The 16,432-nt window shown below is 56.0% G+C and overlaps 1 protein-coding gene across 1 annotated transcript; it reads left to right on the top strand.

Moving 5' to 3' along the window:
* ROBO3 (roundabout guidance receptor 3) lies at nt 1–16,018 on the top strand. The gene is made up of 28 exons (XM_030330894.1): nt 1–160; nt 3,338–3,664; nt 3,992–4,149; nt 4,628–4,748; nt 4,845–4,983; nt 5,284–5,411; nt 5,687–5,811; nt 7,256–7,427; nt 7,744–7,952; nt 8,169–8,250; nt 8,557–8,722; nt 8,913–9,079; nt 9,540–9,661; nt 9,852–10,077; nt 10,287–10,408; nt 10,660–10,831; nt 10,991–11,176; nt 11,945–11,968; nt 12,050–12,092; nt 12,297–12,436; nt 12,754–12,948; nt 13,109–13,247; nt 13,404–13,616; nt 14,007–14,158; nt 14,287–14,394; nt 14,613–14,780; nt 15,271–15,449; nt 15,768–16,018. Exons 1-28 carry the CDS (start codon nt 1–3, stop codon nt 15,777–15,779), a joined length of 4,155 nt encoding a protein of 1,384 aa, XP_030186754.1. The 3' UTR covers nt 15,780–16,018.
* The last annotated feature ends 414 nt before the right edge of the window (nt 16,019–16,432 follow it).

The following is a 16,432-nucleotide window of genomic DNA, read 5'->3' on the forward strand; positions in this document are numbered from 1 at the left end:
ATGCTGCGCTACCTGCTCAAAACACTGCTGCAGATGAACTTGTTCGCGGACTCCCTGGCGGGGGACATTTCCAACTCCAGTGACCTGCTCTTCGGCTTCAACTCCTCGGTAGCGGCGCTCAACCACAGCCTGCTGCCCCCCGGCGATCCCTCTTTCAACGGTAAGACCTTGCTCCATGGGGACCTCAGATCAAGGGATGGTGTAAGGTGGGAGGGCGTCGTGGAAGGGGAGGTCAAAGAGCTCCTGTCCCAATAACTGGGACCAAGCGGCGCCTCCTAGCGCCTCCTCCGGATTGGGGACCAGGGGATAATTTGGAGCTTCTAGCACCCGAGTGGAGGTATCGACGGAAGATCGAGGGCTTGGGAGGAGATGGCTGCTAAGTCCGTTGCTCTCCACCTGCCCCACCGACCGCCACTGCCGCCCCAAGTGAGGAGAACCGTGGCTGGTGACGGGCAACTACGGAGCTTAGAGTGGCTGGGACCCACTGCAGGGAGGACAGAGGAGGGAACGCGGTGGCCAAGCCGCACCACTTAGTGACTCACCCAGGTAGCAAGTTTTCCTTCGGGACCCTAAGTTTTCTAAGAGCTCACTTAGGATTAGGGTGAGGAAGCTAAAATGTTGGGCGTGTTTACTACAGAGGGCGACAGACGCTGAGACCGTTTTAGGGAAACTCAGAAGTTTGCCCCTCAGAGGTGGAACTCACCCCGGCCCACCCCGCGGAACTGCGGCGGGCTGGCTGCGCCGGCGGCGAGGTCGTTACCGCTAATTACGGTGATTAATAAATGACTAGACAGCGCGCTCGCCCCTAGCGCGGCGGGGAGGCGGCCAGAGTCGATCTCCCGGAGTCTGGGGAGAGGCCCGATCGCGCCCCCTGCGGGCGGTGTCGGGAATCCCCCGCTTTCCCGGACCTCTTTGCGGGTGATTTCCCCCGTGGTTCCTCCCCAGTCCCCATCCCTTGACATCCACCCACTCGAATCTAGGGGCAGCACGGTCCTGGAAACTCGAAGATGACGGTAAAGGAGACCTAGACAATGTGCATGTGTTTGTGTCTGGGGTACTCCAGGTGCTGGGGGAGGAGCCCCAGAGCCCTATTAGCATGATCATTAGCTATTCATTAGCTGCTGTCTGAGCCTCTCCTGAGACCGGGAATGACAGGGAAGAAATTCCAGGGAAAGGGCGCCTGCAGCTGTGTCTACAGGAATTAGGGGGAAAGGGCCGACCAGAAGGGTGTGGTATGTACACGAAGGAGCAGGGACGAAGAAAGTCGGAAATGAGCCAGAGGTCTCCAAATTCCTGACCCGCTGTAGATTCCCAGGAGGGTAGGCACAGAGAGAGCCCTTCTCACAGACGCCCCAGACACACCTCCGTTCCCCCAGCGCTCTTAGGGTGTAGGTTCCACCATACACTGCCTCATTCAAGCTGGAAAATGTAAGGAGGTATGTAGGGAAGGCGTTGATGGCCACATTTTGCAAGTGAGGAAACAAATTCAGAAAAGATGAAAAGTACCCCAGGGGTCACAGAAGCAACATAAAGCTTAGCAATAACAAACCTATTTCCAGTACACTCTAATGATTTGTGAAGGGGAACAAAGGAATATTGGGGCCTGTTAGAATCTGAGTCAGGTATAGACTATAGTAGCCAAGATAAGCTAAGGTAGGCCAGGGAGGGAGAGCCCTCAAGTCATCACAGAATTGACATATATATTGAGCCTTCCCTCAATTGCTTTACATATATTATGATCTGAAGACAACCCTGTCACTACTCCCATATTTAAAATAAATAAACTGAGACTCAAACAAATTCAGTAATTTGCCCAAGTTCTTGCAGTCAGGAAGTGTCAAATCTGAGATCCCAGCCCTACTTGGTTCCAGGACGACCCCTGAGCTCTTCACCACTCTAGTGTCGCTCAGGATGGAGGTCTGTCTAAACCGGACGGGGACGAGGTGCAGGGGAAGAGACGACCGAGAAGCAGAGATCTCCATTTGGAAGGAAGCAACCGGAGAAAAATTACTCCCTTCCCTAAGTAGGAGGGACACTAATCTGGTCCTAGCCAGTTAAATAAATTCTCCCCGGGACAGTACCAGCATGGGGCAACCTCCTTCCGGCCTAGTCTCCATAAGAACTTCTCAGGGTAGGGGTGGGGAAATGAAACCCGATCCCACACGAAGCGTGAAGCTACAGGGAGGTCCCTGCGGATTTTGGAACAGAGTGGGAGGGGCGCGGGCGGGGAAGGGTAAGGTAGAAAACAGAAGCGGGGGTAGTCCCTGGTAATCGGAGGACACCAAATCACGCGAGGCAGCAGCGGCGCCTACTGGCCGCCATGGGTCACGAATCCACTTCAGAAGAAGCTGGAAGTGTCTGAGCCTAAGGGGTTCCAGGATCCTGGATCCCAAGGCAAGTGCAGAGGATGAAGCCAGCAGAAGTCTGTAGGCCAAGTGAGAGGCAGGAACAGAACATCCAGGTGAATGGATCTGATGAGACAGGAAGGAGAGGAATCTCCTTCCCAGTGGTTCTTAGCCTCTATCCGTCGATCAACCTGTAGAATAATCTGTTGAAAACTTTGCACCTCTAGAAAAGGAGCCACTACTAACATTTTCACTACCATTTTCACTCAAGTCCTGTGACTCTACAGGTTTTTCCAAGCATGATTGTCTGGGGTGTCAGTAAGAGGGGCACCTGGCTGGCTCAGTTGGGAGAGCAGGTGACTCTTGATCTCAAGGTTGTGAGTTGGAGCCCCATGTTGGGCATTGAGTTTACTTAATAAAAAAAAAAAATTTTTTTTTAAGAAATGAAAAAGAAGAAGAAGGGCTCCATGTCCATGCATTGGCTCCAGGTTAAGAACCCCTTATAGTCCAGTCTCTAGTCGGATCAGTCTCCTCTTACCTTTCCTAAGGGAGGGACTCCAGGCTTGTCCCCATTCTCCATTTTTATGACCCGCGGCCATGCAGAGGGCCAAGAAACAAGTGTTAGCTCTGGTGCAGGTCTTCAGGGGCAAGGACAATCTGAAAACCAGTGAGGGTGGGAGACTGAATAACAGTGGGCTGGAGGGGAAGCCCTGTCACTCAAACTTGGCCAGAGAGAAGGCTAGTGTCTGTCTTTGGGCAGCCTAGAAAGCCAGCCTAGGAGTTGGTGTCCTGATTCCTCTACTGATCTGCCTGTTTGTAACGTGTGTCCTCACCAGCCCAAGAACGTGGGAGTGCCTTCCCAGAGGAGACAATGGACCCTACAGAGAAAGGGTGGGCAGGGTGGGCAGGAGTGGTTATTTTTCTCTCTGGAGCCTCAATCTCTCCCCTAATTTCCCGGTCTAAATGCTCTGTGCCAACACCCCTACTCTTAGCGTCAAGGTTCGAGCCGGAGGACGCGATGCCGCGCATCGTGGAGCAGCCGCCTGATCTGTTGGTCTCCAGAGGCGAGCCGGCCACTCTGCCCTGTCGCGCGGAGGGCCGGCCCCGGCCCAACATCGAGTGGTACAAGAATGGGGCGCGAGTGGCCACTGCGCGTGAGGACCCGCGCGCGCACCGCCTGCTGCTGCCCAGCGGGGCACTCTTCTTCCCGCGCATCGTTCACGGGCGCCGCGCGCGGCCCGACGAAGGTGTCTACACTTGCGTGGCGCGCAACTACCTGGGGGCAGCGGCTAGTAGAAATGCCTCGCTAGAAGTGGCAGGTGAGAGTCCGCACTGTCCGCTGGTTGCTTCCCCAGCCTAGGGGAGGCGGGAGGGTACCAGATAATCCGATCCAGAACCAGCCCGATCTCAGCTCCTTCAACATCTTCTTTGGAGACCGTGACCTTTGGTCTCTAACATCCATGCCTTGACCGGAGGGAGGAAGTGGCCCTGGTATTTTGGCCCCTGGGCAAGAGTTCCCGTCTGCGGTGATACAGCCCTCCCCAAAACAATTGCCTTGTGTCTTAACCCAGTTACTCCCGTTTATTCCCCTGGTCATTCATTCTCACTGTCTCTTTGTCTCTGTCCTTGTCTGTCTCTCTTTACAGTCCTCCGTGATGATTTCCGGCAGTCTCCTGGGAACGTGGTGGTGGCAGTGGGGGAGCCAGCGGTAATGGAATGCGTGCCCCCCCGTGGCCACCCAGAGCCTTCCGTGTCTTGGAGGAAGGACAGTGCAAGACTCAAGGAGGAGGAGGGAAGGATCACGGTGAGGAGGCGTGCCCTGGCTAGGGATCTGACTAAGGGCCAGGGCCAGAGCCATCATGAAAGGTGGAGCCACAGGTTAGGGGGTTGGGTATGTCTCAAAGGAGGAAGCAGTGAATCTCAGGGTCTTGGAGGGGCGAGGAATAATGTCTTAGATGTGATAAGGCAGGAGATTTAAGGTCAGGGTATCAGCTGACCAGAGACTGAGAGGCAGCTATTAAGTAAGGGATAAGTTAAGGATGGATAGGAAGAAACTGGTATGAATTAGGTGGGGAGCAAGATGCCCCAGGGACTTGTGGGAGGTGGTTTGGGCTGTGGGAACAAACACAGACCTGAGCCCCACCTTGGGTAAATCACTTAAGGATTCCTTATCTGATAAGTGAGTCAACTTTACAGGTTTTCATTAGTTTACTAGGAGGATCAAATAAATAAATATACTTTGATGGTTACAAAAGACCAAAGTTACCATTATTACTCTGCAGATTCGTGGAGGGAAGCTGATGATGTCACATACACTCAAGAGTGATGCAGGGATGTATGTGTGTGTGGCCTCCAACATGGCAGGAGAACGGGAGAGTGGGGCAGCCGAACTTGTGGTCCTGGGTAGGCACAGGGAGTTTGGGAATTATGGGGGTGTGCAGCCTGGGCAGTAAGAAGCTGTGCAGATCCCTTGATGATTCACTCCTTCCCGATCCATAGAGCGACCCTCATTCCTGCGTAGACCTGTGAATCAGGTGGTCCTGGCAGATGCCCCCGTGGATTTCCCATGTGAGGTGCAAGGAGATCCGCCACCTCGTCTAAGATGGCGCAAGGAAGATGGGGAACTACCCACAGGCAGGTGAGAAGCCCCCTCCTCCTGCCTGTAAGGAGACCCAACCACTCAAGAGCACACCCTGCCCTAGAAAAGGGACAGGCAGACACCCTCTCACTTGACAGCTCAGAGAAATCTGTTACCCTGGAGTCTGTGGCCCCTCCCCTCTCCAGTCCCCAGCTCCTTTCATGGGTCCATGGGTACCAGCCTCTGTCCCTGTTGAGGCCTACCTTGTCTTTACGTACCCTGATCCTGGTGTCTGTCTGGGGGAGAGAGAAGGGGTCTCTAGCTGTGGCCAACCCATTCTGGGGGTGGGGAGTGGAGCAGGTATGAGATCCGGAGTGACCACAGCCTTTGGATCGGGCGTGTGAGTGCGGACGATGAGGGGACGTACACCTGTGTGGCTGAGAACAGCGTGGGCCGTGCCGAAGCATCTGGCTCCCTCAGTGTTCACGGTGAGGGCTGGCCTGGGACTGTCAGAAGCAGGGATGAAATGAGGGACCAGGGAGGATGGGATGAAGAGGAGAATGAGGGACAAAGGACAGAATGGGAGATATGGTGGTGGTGGGGGATCCCTTGACACTTCTAGAAGGAGAGAGCTGAACAGGCTTGAACAAGAGATGGATATCTGCTCTTACTTAAGCCAAGCTTGGGCTTCTCTCTCCTGTTCCCTCAGTCTCCCTTCTGAGTACCCTGACTCCCTGTTCCTTTATCCCCTCCCCCTTCCCAGTCCCTCCCCAGCTGGTCACCCAGCCCCAGGACCAGATGGCAGCTCCTGGAGAGAGCGTGGCTTTCCAATGCGAGACCAAAGGAAACCCCCCACCTGCCATCTTCTGGCAGAAGGAGGGAAGTCAAGTAGGTGGCCAGCTGCATGGTGGGCCTTCCCACAATCTTCTCCTCTGGGTCTTAGCCTCCCCGCTTCTGTATTCTCTGCACACTTCTCTCTGTTTTACCTTTGGTCCTCCCAGAAACCCTTGCAGGTTATTTGCGTGGGTCAAATAAGATAATGAATATAAAAGGGCTAGCTAACATACCGAACACTTAAAAAAAAAAAAAACTGATAATATGTTTAGGTGAAAGGAAATAGTCCTGTATGGTAATTCCTTGGAGAATCCTTCTATTTTAGGCAAGGCTGCCCTGAGGATGTAGCACATCCACTTGGATGCCTCCTCTCCCAGACACCTGGGGTCTGGGCTTTAATATGCTGCTCTGGAAAGTGTGTACTGTACCAAAGCTGCTCAGCGAACAGCATCACTTGCTCATCATTTTACAAGGGACTTCCACCAGGGGGAGCTCACAGGCACCCCTCTCCAATCTTCGCAAACAAATTGCTGATTGCACAACAGGAAGGAATATTAACTGAAGTTACAACATGAGTCCCGCTCACTAGGTGAAAGGTGGGCATTTTGCTCCTAGGAAGCAGGGTCAGTATAATAAAATAAGTCTGCCTAACTCCACCTCCCTGGAAAACCAGCTCTCCCACTACCTCATTTCAAATCCACAGCCACAATTTTCCAATATCTTCTCTAGCATCTGGGATTGCTGTATTTTAAATGAATAAAAATGCTGGTGGTAGTAGAGGGTGGGAGTAGGTATCCATCAGGGGATCAGCCTGGTGCCATTTACCTGTGACCCAACCACCTTCCCTACCTTCCATGTATCTAGGTAACGTAAAATGTTAAAGCCAGAAAGAAGGGGAAAGTTTTTGACAATTATCACACAATGCATTAAAAGATTTTCATATTGGGGTGCCTGGGTGGCGCAGTCGGTTAAGCGTCCGACTTCAGCCAGGTCACGATCTCGCGGTCCGTGAGTTCGAGCCCCGCGTCAGGCTCTGGGCTGATGGCTCAGAGCCTGGAGCCTGTTTCCGATTCTGTGTCTCCCTCTCTCTCTGCCCCTCCCCCGTTCATGCTCTGTCTCTCGCTGTCCCAAAAATAAATAAACGTTGAAAAAAAAAATTAAAAAAAAAAAGATTTTCATATGTTTAATCATTTAATCCTCATGACTATCCTCATGACTATCAACTTTGTGGAAACTGGGGCTCTGGAAGGTTAAATATGTTGCTCAGAGTTTCCCAACTAGTAATCACAAAGCTAGGAAGTGCACCCCAATATCATCTCATAAAATTTCCACATTTTTGTGAGTCAATCTAACTATTTTGCCCAAGGTCATATAACTGGCTGGGGACAGTATGAACTAGAACCTTAGGGATTCTCTGAATTCGGGGGTTGATGGGAATGGGGATCTCTCTGCCAGCTGCCTGTTCATTCCTTGTCTCGTTTCCTGGCTTTGTCCACAGGTCCTGCTTTTCCCCAGTCAGCCACTTCAGCCCAAGGGGCGCTTCTCAGTCTCTCCCAGAGGCCAGCTCAACATTACTGATGTGCAGAGTGGGGACGCTGGCTACTATGTGTGTCAGGCTGTTAGTGTGGCCGGCAGCATCCTGGCCAAGGCCCTGTTGGAGGTAAAAGCAGGTAAGTGCTCATGGAGAGAGGCCTGGCCCCATGGCCTGGAAGGAAATCATGGCTTAAGGACATCTGTTTTTCTTGGGTTCTGTATCATATGTCTGCAAGGGGAGGGGCGTGTTCCTGAGACATGGCCTTGAAGTTAGGAAATCAGCTACAGAAGCCAGTAATAGATGGCTGGTTCCAGGCAGAGACTACAGATGGTTATCGAAACCCTTCCAATCTCCAGGGGAAGGAGGGCTGAAGGAGCAGAGAAGGAGGACAAGGGGCTGGTTTCCTGAACCCAGGATCCTCTCCTGAGGTGCCCAAGTTCTTCCTCTCTCAGCCTCCTCCTTGGACGGGCTGCCTCCCATCATCCTCCAGGGACCAGCCAATCAGACGCTGGCACTTGGCTCCTCTGTGTGGCTGCCATGCAGAGTGACTGGGAACCCTCAACCTAGCATCCAGTGGAAGAAGGACGGGCAGTGGCTGCAGGGGGACGACGTGCAACTCAATCTAATGGCCAACGGTACCCTGTACATCGCCAGGGTGCAGGTGAGTCTCACCCCTGGGCCCTGAGTAACCGAGAATGGCCACACAGTCCACATGCCCAAATCTCGGAAGTACCCTCTGGGACTAACTCCATTTCTACTCCTCTGCTTAGACGGCCTAAAGTGTACAATGCCCTCACCACCCTTCTGTATACCCACCGCCACCCCCTCGCCCTACCTTGATCCACTCTGTTTGCCAGTCCTCTACCCTCTCCCGCAGGAGATGGACATGGGTTTCTACAGCTGTGTGGCCAAGAGTTCCACAGGGGAGGCCACATGGAGTAGCTGGCTTAGGAGGCGGGGTGAGTTCTGTTTGTCCCCTTGCTTTGCCAGCACCTTCATCCAAACCTGCTTCGAAGGTACTCAGTACCTCCCTGAGCCCCAGAACTGATTTATCTTCCAAATGCCACGGCCATGGTGGTGAGGAGGAGCTTGACACAAGTGATGCCCTTGGGAGGCAGATGTGAGGAGGGGTCAGTTCAGTAACCACGTCCCCGTCTCCACCATTACCAATGCCACAGCCCCAGAGCTTCTCTGGGAAGGAGGCTGGTGACGCAGGTGCCGTCCCTTTCCCATCCTTCTACTGAAAGATTATCGCCTCACTGCAGAGGACTGGGGAGTTTCATCAGAGCCCCCTACGGAGCCCAGTACCCCTCCAGGGCCTCCCTCTCAGCCACTGGTCACTGAGATCACCAAGAACAGCATTACCCTGACCTGGAAGCCCAACCCGCAGGCGGGGGCCACAGTCACCTCTTACGTGATAGAGGCCTTCAGGTATGGAGAAAATGTTGAAAGCAAACCTGGAAAGTTGGAAGAAGGGAATCTTATGTCCTTAGGGTCTTTGCTATGGTGGGGAGAGTTTTGCCAGTTCCCTCTCCCAGGGCAAGGAGATAGTAGGGGGCCACAGAGAATGGATGAGGGGTCCCCAGGCTCAGACAAGTCTGTCACCCCATTCCTGTTGCAGCCAAGCAGCTGGCAACACGTGGCGGACAGTGGCAGATGGCGTGCAGCTGGAGACACACACTGTCAGCGGTCTGCAGCCCAACACCATCTATCTGTTCCTGGTACGAGCTGTGGGAGCCTGGGGCCTCAGTGAGCCCAGTCCCGTCTCTGAGCCTGTCCGCACCCGGGGTGAGTAGGGCCAGAGTCCCTGGCTCAAGGCTATGACATGAAATGCTGCAGAGCACGCCTCCCCCCAAACCACGGGAGCACAGCCACTCTCTTCTGCTGTGTCATGTCTCTACTGTGGCCCAGCCTGGAGTAGGTCAGGCCTCCCTCTCATCTAGGGACAAGAGAAGAGGGGATTACCCACAGATAACGTAGCTTATGAGGACTGGAAGGGACACTGGAGAGTTCATCTTCATGTTAGAGATGAGGAACTGAGGTCTTTAAAGGCTACATATGTGGTTATGCAGAAAGTAGATTCACATTCGCTGGACACACAGGCCCACCTCTGGAAGCTATTCCCCTGACCAGCCCCCTCCTGAGGCTGGGGTGTGCTCTGGAGGACTGAGGATACAGTCGGTACAGCACACTTTCAGTCTGACTCTATCCTTGGTGGCCCTTGCTGAGTGGGCTTTTTGGTCAATAGACAGCAACCCATCCAGGCCAGTGGAGGACCCATGGAGAGGCCAGAGGGGACTGGCTGAAGTGGCCGTGCGTATGCAGGAGCCCATAGTCCTTGGGCCCCGGACCTTGCAGGTGTCCTGGACTGTGAGTGTGGCATGGGGATGAGGTTAAGGGCAGGGACGATGATGGGGGTGGTAGAGATCTCCAAGAATGGGTACGGGAAAGTGGGAAGTGAGTGGCTGGGAAAGACAGGTAAGTGGAGGAGGGACAGGACCTGGAGGACTTGTGTGGTCCTTACTTCTCCTTCTGGTATGCTTTGTCCTGTCTCCTGTAGGTAGATGGCCCAGTCCAGCTGGTGCAAGGTTTCCGAGTGTCTTGGAAGGTAGCAGGCCCTGATGGGGGACACTGGACAGTACTGGACCTACAGTCCCCAAGCCAGCAAAGTACTGTGCTAAGAGGACTCCCCCCAGGGACCCAAATTCAGGTCAAGGTGCAAGCCCAAGGCCAGGAAGGGCTGGGGCCTGAAAGTCCCTTCATGACCAGAAGCATTCCTGAGGAGGGTAAGGGAGGTGGTGCACAGAGCTGATGAATAGACAACAGGAAAGAGGGAGTGGGGGAGGATAAAGGTTTGCAGGGGGAGAGCAAGGGGAGTTGTGGGAAGAAAAGATACCTTCCTTCCCTAAGATGTCAACCTGGGAGGGGGCAGGTTGGGGCAGGAAGGGTAGCTGGCATGACTGTGTCTTTCTCACCATGCTCTACCCTGGCCCAGCCCCCAGTGGTCCCCCCCAGGGAGTGACAGTAGCCCTGGGGGGTGAAGGCAACAGCAGTGTCACAGTGTCCTGGGAACCTCCACTCCCTTCCCAGCAAAATGGGATCATCAAGGAATACCAGGTACAGGGTTTGAGAAGGGACTGGGGAGGGGAGGGAGAGGGAGGATCTAGGGGCTAGGATTAGGGAGGAGGAAACCCAGGACTGGCTTTGGGGTTGGAGATGAGGTTGGGGGAAAGGAGAGAGGTTTCAAGAATATCCCTCCAGGCTGAACGATGCCTGGCTAAGCCCCGTCTACCATTCAGAGCTTCAAGTTTCCACGTGAGGCCAGGATCCCATTTCAGTCTCTCTGAACCCCGGTCTCCTCTCCCCAGATATGGTGCCTGGGCAATGAGAGTCGCTTCCACCTCAACCGGTCTGCGGCAGGCTGGGCACGCTCTGCGGTGCTCCGGGGACTGCTGCCCGGTGTTCTCTACCGGACCCAGGTCGCGGCGGCCACCAGCGTGGGCGTGGGCGTGGCCAGTGCCCCGGTGTCAGTGCAACTGCGTGAGTCCGGGGGTGGGAGTGGGAGTGGGGGTGGGGGTGGGCGCGCTGGGGAACTGAAGTGGGGTCCTAGTGTAACCGTGCCTGCGGGGTCAGGGATGACCCCTTCCTCGCTCCCGGGTTTCCAGGCCCCTAGTCCCCTCACCTTTCTGACCCCTACAGCTTCCCCGCCGGGATTGGAGCCTGGGCTTGAGGTGGGCCCGGGGCTGGCGGAGCGGCTGGCGAGGGTGCTGCGGGAGCCTGCCTTCCTCGCGGGCAGCGGCGCCGCGTGCGGGGCGCTGCTCCTCGGGCTCTGCGGCGTCCTCTACCGGCGCCGGAGGCAGCGCAAGGAGCTCAGTCACTACACGGGTGAGCGGGACCTGGGGGCCTGCGCGGGCCGAGGGGCGCACTTGGGCTTTGGGAAGACCGAGAGGAGCGCCTTGGAGTGGGCGGAGCCTGGAGGGAGGGAGGCGGGCGGAACCGAGAGCGGGACGGGAGGGGCTCACGGCTCGGTGAGTGGGGGGGGCGGGGGAGTCAGAAGGAAGGGGTCGCACCACAGCTCAGCCCCTTGCAGAGGGGCGGGGTACGCAAAGATGGGGCAGGGAGCCGACGGGACTGGGGGAACGGCGGAGCCCGTACCTGAATCTGGGGACAGGGGTAAAATTTCCCCCTACGATGCCTCGATAAGACAGCGGGCTTTGCCATCCGTCTCTGTATAGAAGGGGCAATTCTGGAGAGGGGGAAAACTCATTTCCTGAAAGGCGGGGCCTAGCAGCAGGTGGGTGGCCAGGACCCTGGACGTTAAATTGTGGGGCGGGATCTGGGTGGAAAGGTGGGGCCCGCTGAGAGGGGCGACTTGATTTCTGCTACTCCCCCATAAGGGGCGTGTCTGGAGAGATTCAGAGGTCTCTGAGATCAGGGGGCCCCCCCATCTTGGCTACACATAAGAATCACTTGGGAACTTTAGAAAAATACTGATGCTTGAGTCCCACTCCTAGAAATTCTGATGAAATTGGTCCAGGGTACAGGTTGAGTGGTGGAATTGGGACCGGGGCCAAGAAGGGGACAAGAATGTGAGTATTTCTGACCCTTTCTCCATTTACCCTCCTCTTTCTCCCATGGATTCCTTTTCGGAAGCCTCCTTTGCCTACACACCTGCAGGTAAGATATCTCTGCTCCAGTGGGGTTCAGACCCCAAGTACGGGCCCTTCTCTCACTTAGTGTCCCCCTCATCTTCCCCAGTGTCCTTCCCACACTCAGAGGGCCTCTCTGGAGCCAGTTCCAGGTAATCCTCTTAATTCATCTCTCAAGGATAATCCCCTCCATCAAGAGACTATTCTCCTTCCTCCCCAGGCCTCAGTGCCTCCCCACGCTGCCTACCACCTGTCACCCCCAAATATTCCATCACTGCCCTAGGACTCCTGGTTACTGTTACATTCGCTGGCCTGTTCGGGCTCTCAGTCCCCAGCGTTCACGTGCTTTCCCTCAGGCCACCCATGGGCCTTGGCCCCGCCCCCTACCCATGGCTAGCAGACTCGTGGCCCCACCCATCTCGAAGCCCCTCAGCCCCGGAGCCCAGGGGAAGCTGCTGCCCCAGCAATCCTGACCCAGATGACAGATATTACAATGGTGAGGAGTTCTAATTCTCTCAGGGGCACACCTGGCCCCCAACACCCTTCTCTCCTCTCAACCTACTGGGGCAAACTGAAGGGAGCCGAGGATTGCCAGTCTTCCTGAGGTTGGTCAGTCCTTGGGGAGGATATGAGTTGGGGGAGCCTCTCTCATGCCTAACCTTCACCCCGGTTTGGAAGTAAGGTTTGGGAAGGGGGAGAAGTTGGTCTGGTGGGATCTCCTTTTGCCCTCCATTCTCCTGTTGTCCGCTATTTTTCTGTCTCTGCCCCCTGCCCCTTGCCTCCCCCCCTGGCCTCCCTCTTTCTCCTCCTCAGAAGCAGGAATCTCCCTGTACCTGGCTCAGACGGCCCGGGGTCCTGCCGCCCCGACTGAGGGTCCTGTCTACAGCACCATTGACCCAGCTGGGGAGGAGCTGCAGACCTTCCACGGGGGATTCCCCCCAAATCCCTCAGGGGATCCAGGCACCTGGAGCCAGTACGCTCCTCCAGAATGGAGCCAGGGGAACAGTGGTATGACTGTGGTTCCAAATACCCCCCCCCTTTTAGCTCTGAGCAGAGGATCCCCAAAGAATATCCTTTACCGTTCCCCTCTGGGACCTAGCCCAGCACTTTCTTCTGACATTTCTCATCTGCCTCCTATCTTGGTGTGTCCCCATCCTACCCTCCTCAGGAGCCAGGGGAGGCAAAGTAAAGCTTCTGGGAAAACCTGTGCAGATGCCCTCTCTCAACTGGCCAGAAGCCCTGCCACCACCTCCCCCTTCCTGTGAACTGAGCTGCCTCCAGGGGCCTGAGGAGGAGCTGGAGGGCGGGTAAGGATGTGCCCTGCTGCGGATGCCCTATACAGATGGGACTGCAGGGCCTCCTGCAGGGGGAGGGCAGAGGTGCTGGGAGAGGAAGGGAAGAGGGCAACTGGAAGGCCAAGGGGAAGGTATGGAAGCTACTCAGTCACCCCTGTTTGCCCCCAGCTCAGAGCCAGAAGAGTGGTGTCCACCAATGCCTGAGAGGAGCCACCTGGCAGAGCCCAGCTCCAGTGGAGGGTGCTTGGTCCCTCCGTCCCAAGGGGAAGCCCCCTCTCCCACATCTTCCTATGGACAGCAGTCCACAGCCACTCTTACCCCCTCACCTCCTGACCCTCCCCAGCCCCCCACTGACATCCCCCATCTCCACCAGATGTCCAGGTAGGGAGGTATATGATGCCTTGCACATTATAGGCCCTGGGTACATATCTATGGAGTGGATGACTGGATGGATAGATGAATGGATGGATGGATGGATGGATGGATGGATGAATCTGGGACGCAGAGGTCTCATGGCCACGTCACAGTGGAAGTGTGATTTGGGAAGGAACGTGGAGGCTGACAAGGTCTCTCACTCCCTTCAGACTGTTTCTCCATTGGACTGGTTCTGCAAGCTTCTCGGGCATTTCAAAGACATGGCTCTCCTCATACTTCACTAGCTGGGGAGCCTTGTTGGGGGCAGGCTGTGCCTTATTCGTCTGAGTGTCTAGCACATGGTAGGCACTTAGCGTTTGTCACGTGAACAAATGCTGAGGCCTCATGTCATTGCAGGAGGGTGCCCCTTGGTCCAAGTTCCCCTCTCAGTGTATCCCAGCCCACTCTGAGTAGCCATGAAGGGAGGCCTGCTGGCCTGGGTGCTGGACCCACAGCCTCCCATCACCTCAGCCCCAGCCCTGTCCCTAGTACAGCCAGCAGTGCCCCAGGTGAGTCTGCAGAAGCCTTAACCTGCTCCTACTTCTCCATACCCTTCAGAAGCTTCTTTCTTCTTCATCCTCAAGCCTCTTTCCTGATCCTCTGTCTCACCTGCTCTTCCTGTCCCCTAATGCTACAGGGAGAACCCGGCAGGTCCCTGGGGAGATGACTCCTCCACTTCAAGCGCCCCGTGCCCGAATCCGGAAACCCAAGGCTGTTCCCTACCGACGGGAGCACAGTCCTGGGGGTGAGGGTGCCAGGGGCCTGAGAGATGGTGAAAGGAGGGGGAACAGGCAGGAAACCAAGGGTGAGCTCTGCTTGGGGGGGTGGTGCTGGAGGAGGAAGCAGGTGCACCCAAATCTTGGGCTGTTCAGTCGCAGCCTCCTGGTGCCAGGGAGTAGGAGTGGGAGGAAGACTGGTATCAGGAGGAGCGGGAGACTCTGCTGAAAACAGGTCTCTCCCCAGACTTGCCCCCGCCGCCCTTGCCGCCACCAGAGGAAGAGGCAAGCTGGGCCTTAGGGCTGAGGGCAGCAGGCAGCATGTCCTCCTTGGAACGGGAACGGGAGCACAGTGGAGAGAGGAGAATGGTGCAGGCCGGGCCCTTGGGGGCCCAGCGGGGTCCCCACCTGGATGGTAAGGAGGGCCAGGAAAGGCCAGAAGGTCATCCCTACCCAAGAAGGTGGGACTGGCGGCTAGTGTAGTACAGCCATGAAGGACTAATGTTCACCCAGCTCACCCCTCGTCTTCAGCGGGGTTCATGCACTTGATCAAATCCTACACATGTCTCTGTAGCTCTCTCTGGGAAAGATCCCCAGAAGTTGCCAAGTTGTATAGTTTCCCAGGACTGAAGCCCAGAAGAGGCAAGAGTGGGACTCCATGTTCTGTCCCTCCTTTCCCAAGGCTCCCTCTGCCCGGGAGCTCCCTCTGGGTGTCTGAGCAGGTGCTATGTCAAGGCCATGTGCTGGGTGTTCTATGTCTCCTCAGCCCCCAGAAGGGCCTGGGCCCTATGCCTGCCCTCCCCCCTCCTTCCGGATCTGGGATTGCAGTCAAGGTGGCACAGTGGGCAAACAGTGACCTTCTGCTCTCTGCCCGGGCCTGGTGGCCCTTCTCTCTTGTGCTGCAGAAGAGGCCTGGCTCCCTTACAGCCGACCCAGCTTCCTGTCCCGGGGCCAGGGCACCAGCACCTGTTCCACAGCTGGCAGCAACTCCTCCAGAGGCTCCAGCAGCTCCCGAGGCTCCCGGGGCCCTGGACGGAGCCGGAGCCGGAGCCGGAGCCAAAGACCAGGACGGAAACGCGGAGAGGTGGGGGCTGGGGTAGGCAAACTATGGGAGGCGAGAAGACTAGGAGGGGCGAGCCAAGGGATGATTGGAAACAGGAAAGGAGAGAAGGGCTTTCTGAGCAAGTGTCAAAAAGGAGGGGACCCAGTGGGCGAGGGGGAAGGGAGGGATCCTGGAGAACAGGTGACAAAGGGTGAGGACAAGGTGATATGTGGAGGAGCCTGGGCTCCCCAGAGGAGAGTGGGTTCAGGAGGAGGGCTGAGGAGAAAAGAGGCACGTCCCCCCCTATAGCCTGTTTGCCAGGGCCTAGGGCCTTGCAAACTAGCCTCTTTCTCTCTCTAGGAACCAAGATGACCCTGGATGAGGATATCGGGAGTTCCACGGGGAAGGGCTTGTCCCTGGGCCGGGAGCCTTGGATGGGAGCCCCTCCCCCTGGTAAATGGGTGTGAGCAGAGAGGAGCAGGGGGGGCCCTCTTCCCTCCCAGCAATGATGCTTAAAAGCCAGAGAGCCAGCTCTTCCTACCTGAAACTTTCCACCTCTTTCTACCTGAAACTCATGTCTAAAAGGGACAAATAAAAAGAGTCTGTTCAGAGCTCTGGGCCCTGCTTGTCTGGTTTCATGCGGGGCATGGGGAAGAAAGACTTCGAGACAGTGTAGATCAAGGCACTCGCTTGAAACTCTTCTGTCAAAGCACCAGCTGAGGACAGGGGCTAAGAGATGCTGGCCTGGCCTGCCTCCTGAAGGAGCTGATACTTGTCCCACCTTCAGATAACTAAGCCAGGCTCTCCCTTGGTGCCCTCCTCTGTGGCCTATCTCCTCTCTAGGGGGAAATATGCCCCTAACAATAATAATACAAAAAAGGAGTTGGGGCACCTTGGTGGCTCAGTCGGTTAGGCGTCCAACTTTGGGTCAGGTCATGATCTCATGGTTCGTGGGTTCGAGTCCTGCATCAGGCTCTGTGCTGATAGCTTAAAGCCTGAAGCCCGCTTCGGATTCTGTGTCTCCC

Source organism: Lynx canadensis, chromosome D1, assembly GCF_007474595.2.
Source record: "Lynx canadensis isolate LIC74 chromosome D1, mLynCan4.pri.v2, whole genome shotgun sequence".
In the NCBI taxonomy this organism is placed as follows: Eukaryota; Metazoa; Chordata; class Mammalia; order Carnivora; family Felidae; genus Lynx; species Lynx canadensis.